This window comes from Fulmarus glacialis, unplaced genomic scaffold, assembly GCF_000690835.1.
Source record: "Fulmarus glacialis isolate BGI_N327 unplaced genomic scaffold, ASM69083v1 scaffold31215, whole genome shotgun sequence".
In the NCBI taxonomy this organism is placed as follows: domain Eukaryota; kingdom Metazoa; phylum Chordata; class Aves; order Procellariiformes; family Procellariidae; genus Fulmarus; species Fulmarus glacialis.
Window position 1 is genome coordinate 12320 of NW_009211656.1, and position 14957 is coordinate 27276.

Consider the following 14957-nt stretch of genomic DNA (forward strand, 5'->3'; position numbering starts at 1 on the left):
TTCCTTCCCTTGTGCCAGCCAGTCAGGTCATTACTCTGTAATACTAATAAGGACCTTTTCTTCATAGGGCTCGAAGGGTTTTTGGAAGTTGGGCATGTGGGCTTTAGATCAATACTCATTTTCTGTGTTAAAATTCTTGTGCTTTAATATTAAGATTAAAATTTTTCAAAATCTTTAAAATCAGAGGGAACTGTTGCAGAACTATTTCCTTCCCTGTCAGCTACTGCTTTGCCAGTCCAACACTATGCCTTATGTAAAGCAACCCAGACAACTGATCTTATATCAAGGCCACCTTATTTTTGTCAGAACTCCAGTTACCCTACGTCACCCACGGAGGAGGTCATGTTTATTGCTTTTTCCCTTGTCAAGATTTCTGCTGTCATGTTCTCATTGCCCACCCTCCTCTTCCAGTTCACTCACTGTATTTATTTTGTTTTGTAGTGATATTCTTGGAAACTCTGCATTTCTGTAACTGTAAAAATCCAAACCACATAACTGAATCAATCCCTCTGCTAATGAGCTGCCTTTCATTAGTCAGATTCAGGAACTTAACTTTTTTCAAGTTGGTATTCATACCTTTAGGAGTGAGGTTGTATGACCACCCTGCTTGCTAATCACAAAAAAAGACTGTCAAAACAATGAGATTCAATTCATTCTTTTATTCTTATACTCCAATGCCTGGAGTTGTGTGGGGTTTATTAGTTTTTTTCCTATGTTCCACATTGATATGGCTTTAATAAACATTTTATTCTGGAGTATTCGCTAAAACATGATGGGAAGGAGTTAGATTTCCATTGCAGCAAGGTCAGCTGGGGCTCAGCTTTGACCTTGTCAGGACAGTGCTGTGGCAACTGCTGTAACACGCTGTACTTTCAGCAAGTGTAAAGGTCTCTTTTACTTGTTTATAAAATCTGTCTGGCTGACAGCAAGGGGAAAAATCTGTTTTGTTTCGCTTTTTCCAAGTGATGGCAGCAGTTCCTCCTCTTCCCTTATCTTCTCCTCAAAATATGAATCTAAAAAAACCCCTGAGCAATTTTGCTTTCTTCTAACAGGAAAATACATGGAAACAAATTAAAAGAACAAAATATGTCATTTGTTTTAGCTATTGGACAGCCACCTGAGTGTTTTGTAGAGCATTGATTCCAGGTGTGGCAGGAAATTGTGTGGAGTAGAGGAATAGCGAGGGGAGTGCTGAGGTAATGTTAACATTAATGGTTTAATATCAGGGAGAGGGGAGAATCCAAGCAGTAAATTGCTATGAATTCTGATTTCATATAGGAAAGCCCTGCACAAATTATTCACAATGACAGCATTCAGCACAGTTTTGCCCTGGCACAGGCTAGTTATATGTCCTGTTGTGGCTACTGATCTCTTATTTCTGTTCCTGTGTGATCTGTGTCCTTACTGGACGTCTCAGAAGGGAGTCTTAGGGCCAGTGGAGTGGGATACCCTTCTTGTTTCTTGGAAGAAAGGTAAGGTGGGAAGCTTTATTGTTGTTCTCCCTTGCTTGAAGAAAGGACTTCAATCTTTACTGCTTTGCCAACATAGTATGTGATTTAAAATACTCAGAGAGTTCCTTTTGCTTTTGTAGGGCTGCTGCAAGCCAAAGAGTTAGGGCTGGAGGTGTTCCATGCTGGGACAACGCTGAAGGATGGCAGAGTGGTGACAAGCGGTGGCAGAGTCCTCTCCATTACTGCTGTTAAGGAGGACCTGATGAAAGCACTGGGAGAAGCCAACAGAGGTGTAGCGGCCATACGTTTCAAGGGTGCCACTTACAGGAAGGACATTGGCCATCGGGGTATACGGCTTCTCAAACAGTCTCTGTATGTAAGCAAAGGCACTAGCAGAAATAGATGCTAGTCCAAAGTTTTATATCTATTGTTCCCATTTGTGTGGTGAGTGATGGTCTACGCAGAAAATGTCACTACTGCTGCTAGCATGTCCTTTACTCTCTGCAGGGGTCTGATATACAAAGAGAGACACGTGGAAGCTGTAACCAGTGATGTTTTGTTTCATCACCCGGAAACATCAATTGTAAGTGGTACCAGATCAGGTAAGATTGGGAACAGTCTTTGAATTTCCTCAGTATATTGAATGCCACAGAACTTTTTTTTCCACAGGAGGTGAGCAGTGCATTCTTGGCATTGAAATTAAGCTTGAAAAACTGGGCTGAGGTCACCACGAAGAAAGAAAATTCTCATTTCTTTCTCATCACTCCTCTTTTGCTTAATTAAAAATAGTTGGCTTAACATGGGGATGATTGCACTTTTTCAAGGTTAGTCCAGTGAAGAGAATAACTCCTGGATTAATGGAATGGTTTTGTACGTCACTGGACAGAAGTGATTCTACCAGCTGTACATATGAGTACAACATCCAAACAGTTATTACGGTGTGGCTAACACTCACTGAACTTGTTATTTGCTCTTCGGACTATGTTCTTTATTCTTAGCAGTGATCTACTGAGGCAAATTTCTTGTTTATTTTTTTCCCCTTGCAAAAAATTAAAAAGGCGAGATGTTAAGAGTTCGGTAAAATGTTTAACCTTTGCTATACACAATCCATAGGTCACAAATACAGAATAATAAAGATCTATTTACAACACCATGAATATGTGGCTTTGGGGTCTATGCCTCATAAAGCTGTGCATGTTTCTGTCAGTGGACACAGTGCTGTCTCCTCCAAGAAATCATAATTGGCAGTGCTTGCCTTGATGAGTGTTTTGGGTCTTTTTCTTTCCCTTAAAAACGATCCTTGACATATTTGTACTTGGCAGGCAGTCATTCAGAAGTAGGAGGCTTTGCTGGTTTCTTTGACTTGAAGGCATCTGGTTATGATGATCCTATCTTGATATCTCAAACTAAAGGCCTTGGACCTAAACTGCAGGTAACTTGCAATTTGACTGTAGCAAAGCTTATGTTATCTCCCAAGACTGTTTTAAATGCCACAACCAATTGCACCATCTGCAACCTTCTGAGCATTATAAATACATCTCAAGGCCACTGTAGTGGTCATTTGAACTTCGTAGATGATCTTTTCAGCAGGGCCTGTGCATATGTCATTGAGAATGTGGAAGTTCTGGATATTTTGTGATGAAATGAAAATAAAACAAAACATTTAGCTGGCACTTGAGGAACTAAGAGCCAGAATTTCTACTGTAAAATAGAGGATCCATTGGCTTTGAGAAAGATCAGTTCAAGAGAGGAATTGGTGCAGTGAAGTGCTGAAATGATAACTGTCAGACTTAGCTTAATAAATTGTATGCAGAGAGGTAGCATGATTAGCGCTGTTAGGGCACTGGGGAAAAGAAGGTTGGAGGAGATAAACATTAAAGAGGAAGAAAAGCCAATAGATAAAGAATGCTAATTACACAAGAACACATAGGATAAGTTGAGCCAGGAATATATTTATATATTGAATCAGAAGAAGGCTTTCAGCCATCAGAGGAGTGGAGGCCTTAAGCTGCCTTTCACTGATCAAGCACAGCAACTTAACTTGTTTCAAGTTGGTGTTTATACCTTTAGTAATGGGATGATATGATGTGGCTTCCTGCAACAGCAGGAGACTGAGCATAATAATCCAGGAAGTCTTTTGCAGTCTTACATCCTTGGACACCTCTGAGCATGAAAAAGTGATTGGTGCTGGCTCTTGTAAGTCTTTGTTCCAGCTACTTGGCAGAGAGATATTCCCCACTGTGTTACACAGACTGTTCCCAAGATTCTTCCTTGGCCAAAAAAAGTTGGCCAATGTCTGTGCAAATTGTTACTAGATCAGAGGGAGGGAGATGTTATAATGCAACAAAGGACATGGAATGACTGGTTTCCATAGCACTTCTAAATCCACCAGCCAGTGAAAGAAATCAGGCTAGTAATCCAAACTCAGACTTTGTTTAGGTGCTGACCTGTTACTATTTTGAAGCCAGTGATAGTATTTGTCTGCATTTTTCCCTTGCCCTTCTTTCTGTACTGAGCTTTTCTGCGCTGGTATACCTACACTGATAGAGCTGTGTCAGTAAAAGGTAGTTACCTTGAAAATTTATCCATACATACGCAGTCTTTGTCCTGTTTCAGACCCTGAAGTGGTAACTGATAGAGATGAACTGCACTGTGTGAGCTGGTGCTGTGCATCTACATCAGCAGTTGGCACAAGTGGAACCACTCTGATGTATCCCTGACAGTGTAGAAATCTCTGCTTGTAATAAAGTAGTGTAAATATGTCGCCACTTTGTAGAAGCCATGATGTCTGAATCAGCTTTCATTACTTGTAGCATGCAAACACCTCGATAACTTTTTAAAAACCAAATAGCAGCCTTCCTGCGGGAAGGCTGAGGGAAATATAATTGCTTTCCTTCCCTGAGGGAAATATTACTGCTTTGTGAAAGACCTGTCTTTCAAGGGAGCAGACCAGGCCCACGTTGTTGTCTGTGACATGAGATAGCTGAGATCAAAAGACTCCTTGAGGAGGGTGGGAGTGAAGAATCTCATTCCCTGTGGACTTGGACAAGAAGAAAACTACTTAATAAATTGTTTCAGTTTTGCTGCGTAGCCCAGTGAAATTAGTAGGCGAAAGTAAAGCAGAACACACAGTGATGTTTGAGCAATGCAATCTTATTTTTGGAAATTGCTAGGATGTTCTATAGGTTGAATATCCTGGGAATTTGTAATTGCTTTTAGACACCTCTTATTCTGGATTTGACATAACATTCCAAAAAGCAAACAAACAACCCAAAATCACAATTTCTGAGTAGCTGGAGCTAGAATTTGAATTAATGTTTCAAAAAACAAAATAGATTTTTCTTTTCTCTGCAAGAAAATGAGCTGTTTTCTCTTGATTTAAACTAGATGATGTACCAGGTGATCTTCTGCATGTATGTTCTATTGTGACTCTTTTCAGGGAAAAGATGGTTTCTGCTTTTTTGACTGATTAGTGTCTGAGTTTTGTGTATTTCTTGTCACCACTGCTGGTTCCCACCATGTTTTGCAGATTGCACAAGTATGTAAGAGACATGACACCATAGGTCAGGACCTGGTTGCCATGTGTGTCAATGCCATCCTGGCCCAAGGAGCAGAGCCTCTCTTCTTCCTCAGTTATTTTGCCTGTGGCAAACTTGATGTTGAAGTGACTGAAACAATCAAAGAAGGAATAGCTGAAGCTTGCAGAAATGCAGGATGTGCTTTCCTGGGTATGAACAGTCCTCTCCTTCGAGATTTGAAGGTTCTGATGTTAAAACGATTACTAGTGAAATAGACTTTGTAGGCAGAGGCAGTATGTGGCATTAGAACAATTGGTTTCTGTTTGGTGGAAAAAACAGTCAAGCATTTGGGCTTAAACTCTTCCTTGTCTCTAAAATGGGTCAGCACAGAGGGATGATTCTTACTACTCATGCATTTGGATCCTGATTCTTGCTTATTTATCCTTGTACAAAGGAGAGCAAAACCGGATGCCTCACATTCTTGAAGTGGTAATATGTTTTCATTCCCTCTCTGATATTCAGTCATAGCAGAGAGGTGCCACATAAGTAGCATGAAATGGAAAAAGAAAATTTCTTCTTTCATTAACTTCATGAAACTTTGTTTTGTTGAAGTCTTGATGTGAGGTAAGAAACCAAGAAGGATTTTAAAAATATATCTGAATGCACTGCTTAGGCTTCATGTCTCTGCAGCTATCCTGGATACATTGCTTATTTTAGGAGATGCTATAGATTTAAAGTTAACAATAAAAAATGTTTACAGCTAGTGCTGACTGCTTTCTCTCCCCACATAGGCAGGGAGATGGCTGAGGTGACTGGCATGTATTCTTCTGGAGAGTATGACCTGGCTGGCTTTGTGGTTGGTGCAGTGGAGCGAGGGCAGATGCTTCTGGGGCTGCAGAGAGCTGATGAGGAAGATGTGCTTATTGGACTGGTCTCTTTCGGGATTCATGGCCGTGGCTTTAGCATCATAAGGAAGATTCTCTTAATGTCCTCCTTACACTACTCCTCACCAGCGCCTGGCAGTTGTGGTGACAAGACTCTAGGTACAGTATCTTTCTTCTCAAAAACAGACCTGCAAATGAATTGTGTTCAGACATTTTCATAACAACCCTTGGCAGCACCTAGTTTACTTCAGAATGGGTTAGGATTGATCAGTCTTTGGGGTAAGTATATGGGCTTGCATCCACAGTTTTGGAAAAGTGGGCCAGCACTTTTTGCTACTTCCCAAGGTTGTCTGCCAGAGCAGAAGTGAACCTGTTCAGAGAAACATTCAATGACTTTTTAAACAAATTGATTGAATTGACACTTTTGTTTGCAGGAGATATATTGCTGACCCCAGCAAAAATGTACAGTCCATCTTTGCTGCCTGTCCTTCGCTCAGGGCACGTGAAGGCTTTTGCCTTCATTGCTGAGGAGGGGTTGCTGGAAGGCATCTCCAGAATCCTGCCAGAACATGTCAGCGCTGTCCTAGGTAAATATCAAAGGTGATTGTTTCTGTTTGACAAAATTTATATACAGCATGGACTTGACTTTTCAGTTTCAGTTATGACCCGAAGTCAATGCTTTTCCAAAAAGCCTATCAAAAACATTCCTATTTCAAGTAAGCATCAGTTCATGAGCACCACTCTGTCATTGGAGAAGGGAAATTTAAGGAGAGTTTGAAGGCAGCTCATCTCTAGGAGAAAAGGATTTGAGAAGATTTTGTGTTCTGCAAGACACGTCTCCATACTAAACATTTTGACCAAACAGTGAAGCTTGTTGGGAGAACTAATTTGCATGACTTGCTACACACACACACACACACACTCACTTAATGCAATTTTATGGTAGATGGTAGCTTCCTCATAACAGATTAGCATTTGACATCTCTTAGTAAGGTAGAACTTTTTCCATGTAAGCCAAAATTGGGCAAAGTATTCTTAAGTTCAAAATATTAAAGAAAACCATATTCATGTAGTCCAAAAATACTGTGGGGATGGGGAGGGAAGATGTCTGTATGTCTGTCTGTAGTTCTCTAGAATGAAATTAGAAAGGAAAGAAAGAAACCCAGCTTACTAATGTGGTGCGCAGTTTGCTTGCCAGTGCCTGGAACCACAGACAACATAACAAGCCCAAGGGATTGTCAGTTTTCTAAAGCGAAGTTGAGATTGCAGGTCTGCACCATCAACTTTCCAGAGACAGCCTAAGGCAATGCCTGTGTGAGTAGGGTCACTGTGAAAGCCCATCCATACTTCCCATCCATGCGTAGACTGCTCAGCCCTGTTCCAGTCTGTCCATCAACATACCTAAGTATACACTCTTATACTAATTATTGGTTCTTTGAAACAGAAAACCAGGATCTGCTTAAGTAGTCCAAAAAAGCCAGAAGATGATTTGTCCCACTTTATCCTTTATCCTTTATCTCTTACAGAAGAGATATAAGTCATCTGTAGCTTTGTCCTTCTGGCTGATGAGGGATGAGTACATTTTAATTCGCCGTCGTTTCCTACATGTTCTCATTAGAAAGCCTAGAGAAGACTTGCCTCACACAAATTACGACTAGAAACCTCTAGCTAAGCAGCACCTATAAACTTGACTGGAAGTTGGGTCAGTGTCCTCCTTGGACAGTATTCTTAAAATAGCAAGAATTAGTCTCTATCGGCTCTTGTAATGTACCACTGTCATTATATATAATAAAAGATGGATAGCAAACATATGTGCTGACCACATACAAATTTCAATTGTTTTCAGATGCTCTCAGTTGGAAGATTCCTGAAATCTTTTGCTGGCTTTACAGAGAGGGAAACCTCTCTGAGGAGGAGATGGCTCAGACATTTAATTGTGGGATTGGTGCAGTCTTGGTTGTGCAGAAGGACCTGGCTCAGCATGTTCTCAAGGACATACAGAGACATGAGGAAGCTTGGCTGATTGGGAAGGTTGTTCCCCCTTGTCACACAGGTTAGCAAGTGTCCTAATGGGAAATGAAGACACTCACAAAAATTAAACAGTATGGTTTGATTCAAAGTGTAACAGATGCATCTGTCTCACTTCAGAGGGGTTTCCACTTTAGGATACGCTATTTAATTTTTAAGTTGATACAGGGTAAGTTGTTTTAGAGTGTGATTCTGGTAAGCACTGAGCATCTCTGGGGAGGTACCAGTTACCCGCAGTTCTGTAGGCACTGAGGAGAGTCCTTACTGCAAAGTTTGTGTAGTTCATATCTTTTTGCTGTCGTTTCACTAGGCTGGAGGCTACTTGACACCTTCACATCTAGTTTTCATTATTAAATACAGGGAGAAGTGAATGACTTGTTTTCAGAGTGACAGTACTTGAATAGTGTCTTACCTACATACCTGCTTGACACTCAAGTAAATCTCTCTGATGATTATCTGCAAGGACTCAAACATTATTTAGTTGATTATGTTTTACCACAGTCGTCGTAATCAACCCACCTCCTTTCCAACCCCTTCCCAACTCACATGGATCCTGTGTAAAGATTGAGGTTAGGCCACAGCTGTGTACAGTCATATGTGATGGTAAGTCTTCATTCTGGTATGTCGATTGCTTGACATCCAGCAAGACATGAGCCAAAATCCCTCTGGAAGCCAAACAGCTTGGGGAGCAGTTTGGGCTGCCAAAATGCAACCTCAGCTCTGTCAACATCATCTTTAGTTTAATTTTGCAACATGAGAGAAAGAGGAAGACAAGTGTAAAAGATGGGGATAATCCTTGAAAAGACTATGCCGTACCTAGGCCTTTGGAGACAATTCTGCAAGTGAGTAACACGAAAGAGATAGCACAACTAGCATGAGTTGGTTTGTTCAAGTAATGTATGTTTTTGTAGTTCAGTTAGGGCTAGCATAAATTAATTGCTGATAGGTTTTTCTTTTAATTGAAACTTATGATTAGTAAACTATACAAAGTAAATTTAAATGGGAAAGTAAAATCTAAGGTATTTTACTTTTAACTTTTTCCTCACATATTTGGAGGAGGTTCTCGCATCAAAGTCGAGAATCTTCTTGAAGCTCTGCAGCTGAGCAGCCCCCAGCATCTGCTGAATAACTCTGTTGTTGAGAGTCAACACCAACCCAGAAAAAACAAAGTTAAAGTGGCTGTTCTCATCTCTGGAACAGGTGAGCTTTCATTTATCATCACACAGGGACATGTCCTTACAAAGGAGAGGCTGAATTCAGCCGTGGTACAAGTGCATCCACCTTGCCTTTTTTTTCAGTGGAGTCTATGGAGCCTTCTAAAGCCAAGGTTGCATTTTGACTCGAAGTCAAGGTGTATTGTACGGCTTAACAAATGAGCTTTATTAGTGCACAAATTCCTTAGTACCCTTCTATTTGTGCAGTTGTTGAAAACAAGATTTTTGTCAGATAAACGGGACTGAGAGCCTATTCTCAGTGACATAGATGCTCATCTATTTCATGAATGTTTGCTCTTTCTCTATTTGAGGCACAAACCTTGCTGCACTCATCAGTTATGCAAAAGAGCCGGGCAGTTGTGCTCAAGTTGTCCTTGTCATCTCCAACAAGTCTGGTGTGGAAGAACTACGAAATGCAGCCCGGGCTGGAATTCCTACAAGGGTAAAGACGCCCTTTCCTTTCCTTTTTATCACCAACTCACAGCTACTGAATCTGTAGGCCTTTATGAAATGCTTGGTGAGCGTTCATGTTCACTTTTCTTTAAAACTTCTACGTGGATAAGTGGTCGTAGCACAAAGCTGTCAAAGTTACCAGTAGAGGCAGAGCTGAAGGCTGTATGGACAGTGCTCACTGGAGGCTGTGAGTCTTTTCCATCTCTTCAGTGAGTGCTACAATCCAGACTTAGGAAGGGACTTAAAATTGCAAGTGCTTTGATGATTTGAGTCTAAGACTGTAGCCCATGCAGCTTCAAGCTTTAACTGAAATCAGTAAGATTTCGGGCTCTGTGAAACATAGAATCATAGAATCATTTAGGTTGGAAAAGACCCTTAAGATCATCAAGTCCAACAGTAAGCCTAACACTGCCCAGTTGACCACTAAACCATGTCCCTAAGTGCCACATCTACATGTCTTTTAAATACCTCCGGGGATGGTGACTCAATCGCTGTCCTGGGCAGCCTATTCCAATGCTTGACAACCCTTTCAGTGAAGAAATTTTTCCTAATATCCAATCTAAACCTCACCTGGCACAACTTGAGGCCATTTCCTCTCGTTCTATCACTTGCTACTTGGGAGAAGAGATCGACACCCACCTCGCTACAATCTCCTTCCAGGGAGTTGTAGAGTGATAAAGTCTCCCCTCAGCCTCCTCCAGGCTAAACAGCCCCAGTTCCCTCAGCCGCTCCTCATAGGACTTGTGCTCTAGACCCTTCACTTTGTTGCTCTTCTTTGGACATGCTCCAGCACTAACATGAGCACGTTGTCTCCTTGGCTCATCCCTTCTTAGAAAGACCTTTGTCTCATGTGCTCAGCCACTTTCAGTGGCACCATGCAAGTCTCTTTCCTACCTGTGGTCAGTAGAGTAGCACTGTGTTATGGAAACTTTCATTGGTTTGTTTCATAAAACAAAAAAAACATAGAAAGAGAGTAACATCATGTCATCATATTTGTCAAAGTATAGAACGTAGCTTTTGAAAACATTCAACAACTTGGGATTTCAAATGCAGCCCACCAGGAACTCTTCCTTCTAACATTTAATGATTTTGAAGAGTTATCATATTTGTACAGCTACACACAGATGGGAATAAATACTGTTAGAGGGTCTCCATGCATTAAAAAGTTTTCAGCAAGCTTCCTCAACAGCTGAGTTGGATTCATGTTACTTTTTGCCTGGCAGTATAAAGACTCATCTCTGGGAAAAAAAAAGTTACATCAAAATTAATTCACATTTTCATAGGCAAGAGCATGACAGCTTTGTTAGCCCCTTATTAGAATGTCTTCATGAACAGAGTCAGGAATCAACACTTACCTTGGGAGCTGGAGCTGAGAGGTGGAGTAGAAATAGAGCAAGACTTGACTCCTCCCCTTACACAGAATGTCTGGCCAGTTTGTTCTCTTTTTAGATAAGTTCATGATTTTCAATAAGTAACTATAGACTAACTAGTGGTGATGGTGTCGATGAGTCATTACTTTTTTTACTTTAGCCTTTGGCTAGACATTCTGGAGTAAGAGGTCAGTATCTTCTGCTGTGTTCCCCCTTATTTCCCTCTGCACCACATTACCCACATGTTTCTCTTTTCACAGTTGGCTTCTTTTTGTGCAGATTTTCTACACATCCTAGAAAGTATCCTGTGTGAAACAGCCAGTGTTAACTAGCAAGTGATTGGGGTGTTCCCAGGAATGTTTGTATGAATGTGAAAAATCACAAATATCCTGAATAATATACAAACTTAGAATTTTAAATCATCGAATGTCCTGGAATGAATCTATTTTGCTTTCTCTTTGGTGCCCAAGTAGCTGCTCTCGTTCACACAAAATCATTTCCTTGATACGGCTTTTGATCTGTTTTAATGTTTTAGGTGATTGATCATAAGTTATATGGGAGTCGCTCTGAATTTGACAGCACAATTGACCGAGTTCTTGAAGAATTCGCTGTTGAACTAATATGTCTTGCAGGATTTATGAGAATTTTGTCCAGTCCTTTTCTCAGAAAATGGAAAGGTAAGAAATTGTAACTGTAAAAGAGAAATTAAAATATGGATGCTTGGTCTCACCAGAATTACACAGTCATAGTTCTTTGTCTTTTGGTTAGATCTCCCACAGCCTTGCTGACACTGAGGATTACATGTAAATCAGTGGGGCTGCCCTATGCTTCCATTCATTCCGGACAGTGGGACTGTGCTGGGATTCTGACTGTACATTGGCAGAGAAACGCCTTGCGCTGGCATAATGATAACAGAGGGGCAAAATCAGGGTCACGGAGTTGATCTGTCTGCCTTCCTGCTGGGAAGGAGAAATGCCTGCGGAGCAGGCAGGAGTTTGGTTCTGTCCGCAGTAGGGGACAGGCAGCAGAACTGTGTCCTTTCTCAAGCAGCTGTGCTGGGGAGTTGTGCTGAACTTACTCCTTGCAGCTGTTACTCAGGGAAAAAGGGGAGGGAGACTGATTTCCCACTGCCTCTCCCTCCTGTGCTGCCCTGAGGGCTGCACAGCGTAGCAGTACTCTATACTGTGTGCTGGAAATACAGCCACTGCAGACCCCTGAGTGAGCGTGGCTCTGCTGTGGGGCAGAGCTTTCCTTAGACGCACTCCAGGCCAGCGGAGGGGGGATCGCACACTCCCCTTTCCTCTTGGCTCTGGGCGCCAAGTGCCAGCTCCTGAGGCCTGGCTCAGAACTTACTCACTCACTATGCGGATTGCACTGGGACAGCTCCTTTGGGAATGATGTTTCTTATGAAAATCATTTCCATCTGTGCAGTGGCTCTGCATCAGGCTGCAGTGTGAAGTCCACTTCTGCAGCATGAGGGCTGGTCACCCGGGAGGGGAGAGACTTACAACTCCGTCTGTCCATCCACAGACGCAAAAGCAAATGAGTTCCTTGGCCTTAGCTGAAACGTGCTTGCCTGGCTACTGCCAAAGCCTGCACACCATCACCTGTGTTCCTGGAAGAGCAGTATTTCCTCAGATCAGAGCAGCACTTCCTCACATTTCCTTAGAGATCGTAACACCATCTATATGTTTTGCTTTTTAACCTGAATCTGAACGTGCCCTGTTAGGTTCTGACTGCAGTTGAGACCATTTAAACTCCTGAGTGGTGCTCAATGCTGTTCTTTTGAACTGATGATCACATCTCACTTTTATTTTTAAAGGAAATTCAGTTCAAATTGATTTTTTTTTTTTTCCCCCCTCCTCTCACACTGATGCCCAGGGAAAATTTTGAATGCTTCCCCATCACTTTTTCCACCAGTCAAGGATGGGAACGCCCATCAGCAAGCCCTGCAAAGTGGATTCAAAGTCACAGGCTGCACCGTGCATTTTGTCCTGGTAAGTGTCCTCTTGCCTAACATTGAGTAAGTTATGAAAAGGAATTTGCTTTTTTCTTTTCTTTCTGAAGGCAGAAACAGGAAGAGGTAACAGGAATGTGTGGAAATCTTGGGATTGTTACCAGTAAAAACAGGAAGATGTGGGGATTACATTGCATTTGTGGTTTCTTAAGATACTGTCTTCTTCCTTCGTATGTTTTTTTCTTCAGTTTCTCCTACCCTCAGCAAACTGCCCGCTGAATCTTCTAGCCCATGTCTCTCCCCACTGTGCCCCCTAATGTAATGTAGGTACCCCTAATGGAGGTCGTAAACCTCTCCAGATATACTTTCAGCCCCCTGCACACAACCACAGATGTGCTTGCTGAGATCTCTCATGAGACTTTCTTTGCCCTGTCCAGCATTGTCCATAACCCTCTTGAGACTGTTAACCAGCCTCTTCTGAAAGACTGCCAATATCCCCATTTTAGGAGGAATCTAGTCCAAAAGCAGTGATCCACCAGGAGCCGGTATCTGTGAAGGCAGACGACACCGAGGAGACGCTGTCCGAAAGGGTTAAAGAAGCCGAGTGCCGGGCTTTTCCCATCGCCCTGCAGCTGGTGGCCAGCGGAGCAGTGCAGTTAGGAGCCGATGGTAAAACCTACTGGAAACAAGAGAGCCAAAGTCTCTGTCTTCAAGAGGAGACGTGCACGTCCTCTCTTGTAGCTCTGGAGCCTCAAGAAAATGATGTGGTGTAGCCAGGTTAATGAGCGGCTTGCTCTCTGCTCATCTTTCCCTCCTCCCTCCTCCTCCTTGCCCTTGATGTGCTTCTCTCTGACTGCCGGCATATCAGTGTCACAGGTTGCCATTCTGAGCTGTGATCCTCTTCCCCTAGCTTGCAGCTTTAGTTACACTCCTTTTGCAAAATTGGCGGCAGAAGCCAAGCTATCATTTCAGATTTTAAATGTCTTTGTTCTGTTTTTTCATCTGTAAAAGAGATACTGTGTTACAAATCAAAGAGGGAGCTTAAGCTGTGAAAAAGGTCTAGTGCTTCAGAGGGAAATTAATTCTTCTGAGGGATCGAGTTTTGTTGGCTGCGTCATGTTGCAGAGCCCAAAGAGCTTCACAGAGCAACCACAAACACAAACCATGCTGCTGCAAGAGGGTGACCAGCTACTGTTGGATGGAAGAGGCCAGACATGTTGGGGCAGAGCAGAAGTGAGGCCCAGCCTGGCACAGTGTGGATGTGGGGGTGAACAAGCATTAGGGATGAATGCGTAGTTCTGTGGGAGGAAGTGGGAGCCTACGAGGACCTTGTTCTTGTGAGCCCCACCACTGTGGGAGCTCCTCCGGACACAGAGGAGAGGAGGGCATGTAAACATGTGCACCAGTGTGGGGGCCAGAGTTTAGTCAGCTGCCAAGCAGAAGATTGAAAGGCCAAAAAGGCAGGAAACCTTTAGAAGGCAAAACAAAATGAAACCAACTCCCCTTCACAGATTATTTGTCAATATGATGTAATAGTGCATACTGAACATACATCTAGACACTTTCTCCTGCTCCTTGAAAGGGAGCGGTGCATAGACATTCCCAGAATTTCATATTAAAACATTTGGATCTTGACGGATGAAAATTTGATTAGGGGGACTAGAAACACTGGATTTCAGGCATTTTTCTTCCTTCATCCTTGAAATCAGCAGAACGAGACATCCTCAGCTTAACTTGCAGTAGCAGGAAAATCTCAATTTTCTTTGTTGACTGAATGATTGGCTTGGTCCAGAGAGTCGCTGCTGTTAAATAAAACCTTTTTCTGTGGAAGCTTATTTTGTATCTGCCAGAATAATGACTTGCATGCAAGTAATAAATCAGAGGAAGAAAGCTAGCTAAGAAGCTACTTGAACAAACTAGAAAAGAAGTAGCCAGAACTGAATTTTCCAGAGGAGGGATCACTAATAGCCATTAGATGCAGTGAAAAAAAATGTATTCTTGTTTTGGTATTACATGTACTGTACTAGTAAGGGACATACGGTGTATCTCGCTCTTGGCAGTATCAGGCTGTTTGAGAGGATG

General features: G+C 42.3%; 1 protein-coding gene across 1 annotated transcript in view; it reads left to right on the forward strand.

The window, feature by feature from the left end:
* Positions 1 to 13648, forward strand: part of GART (phosphoribosylglycinamide formyltransferase, phosphoribosylglycinamide synthetase, phosphoribosylaminoimidazole synthetase) — a 21904-nt gene extending 8256 nt beyond the window's left edge. The window contains exons 10-21 of the mRNA XM_009577622.1: positions 1592 to 1823; positions 1959 to 2053; positions 2774 to 2883; positions 4981 to 5179; positions 5761 to 6012; positions 6288 to 6440; positions 7700 to 7906; positions 8938 to 9081; positions 9407 to 9537; positions 11454 to 11595; positions 12800 to 12915; positions 13382 to 13648. Of these exons, the coding sequence (XP_009575917.1) occupies positions 1592 to 1823; positions 1959 to 2053; positions 2774 to 2883; positions 4981 to 5179; positions 5761 to 6012; positions 6288 to 6440; positions 7700 to 7906; positions 8938 to 9081; positions 9407 to 9537; positions 11454 to 11595; positions 12800 to 12915; positions 13382 to 13648 (2048 nt within the window). The remainder of the gene's footprint in view (positions 1 to 1591; positions 1824 to 1958; positions 2054 to 2773; positions 2884 to 4980; positions 5180 to 5760; positions 6013 to 6287; positions 6441 to 7699; positions 7907 to 8937; positions 9082 to 9406; positions 9538 to 11453; positions 11596 to 12799; positions 12916 to 13381) is intronic.
* The last annotated feature ends 1309 nt before the right edge of the window (positions 13649 to 14957 follow it).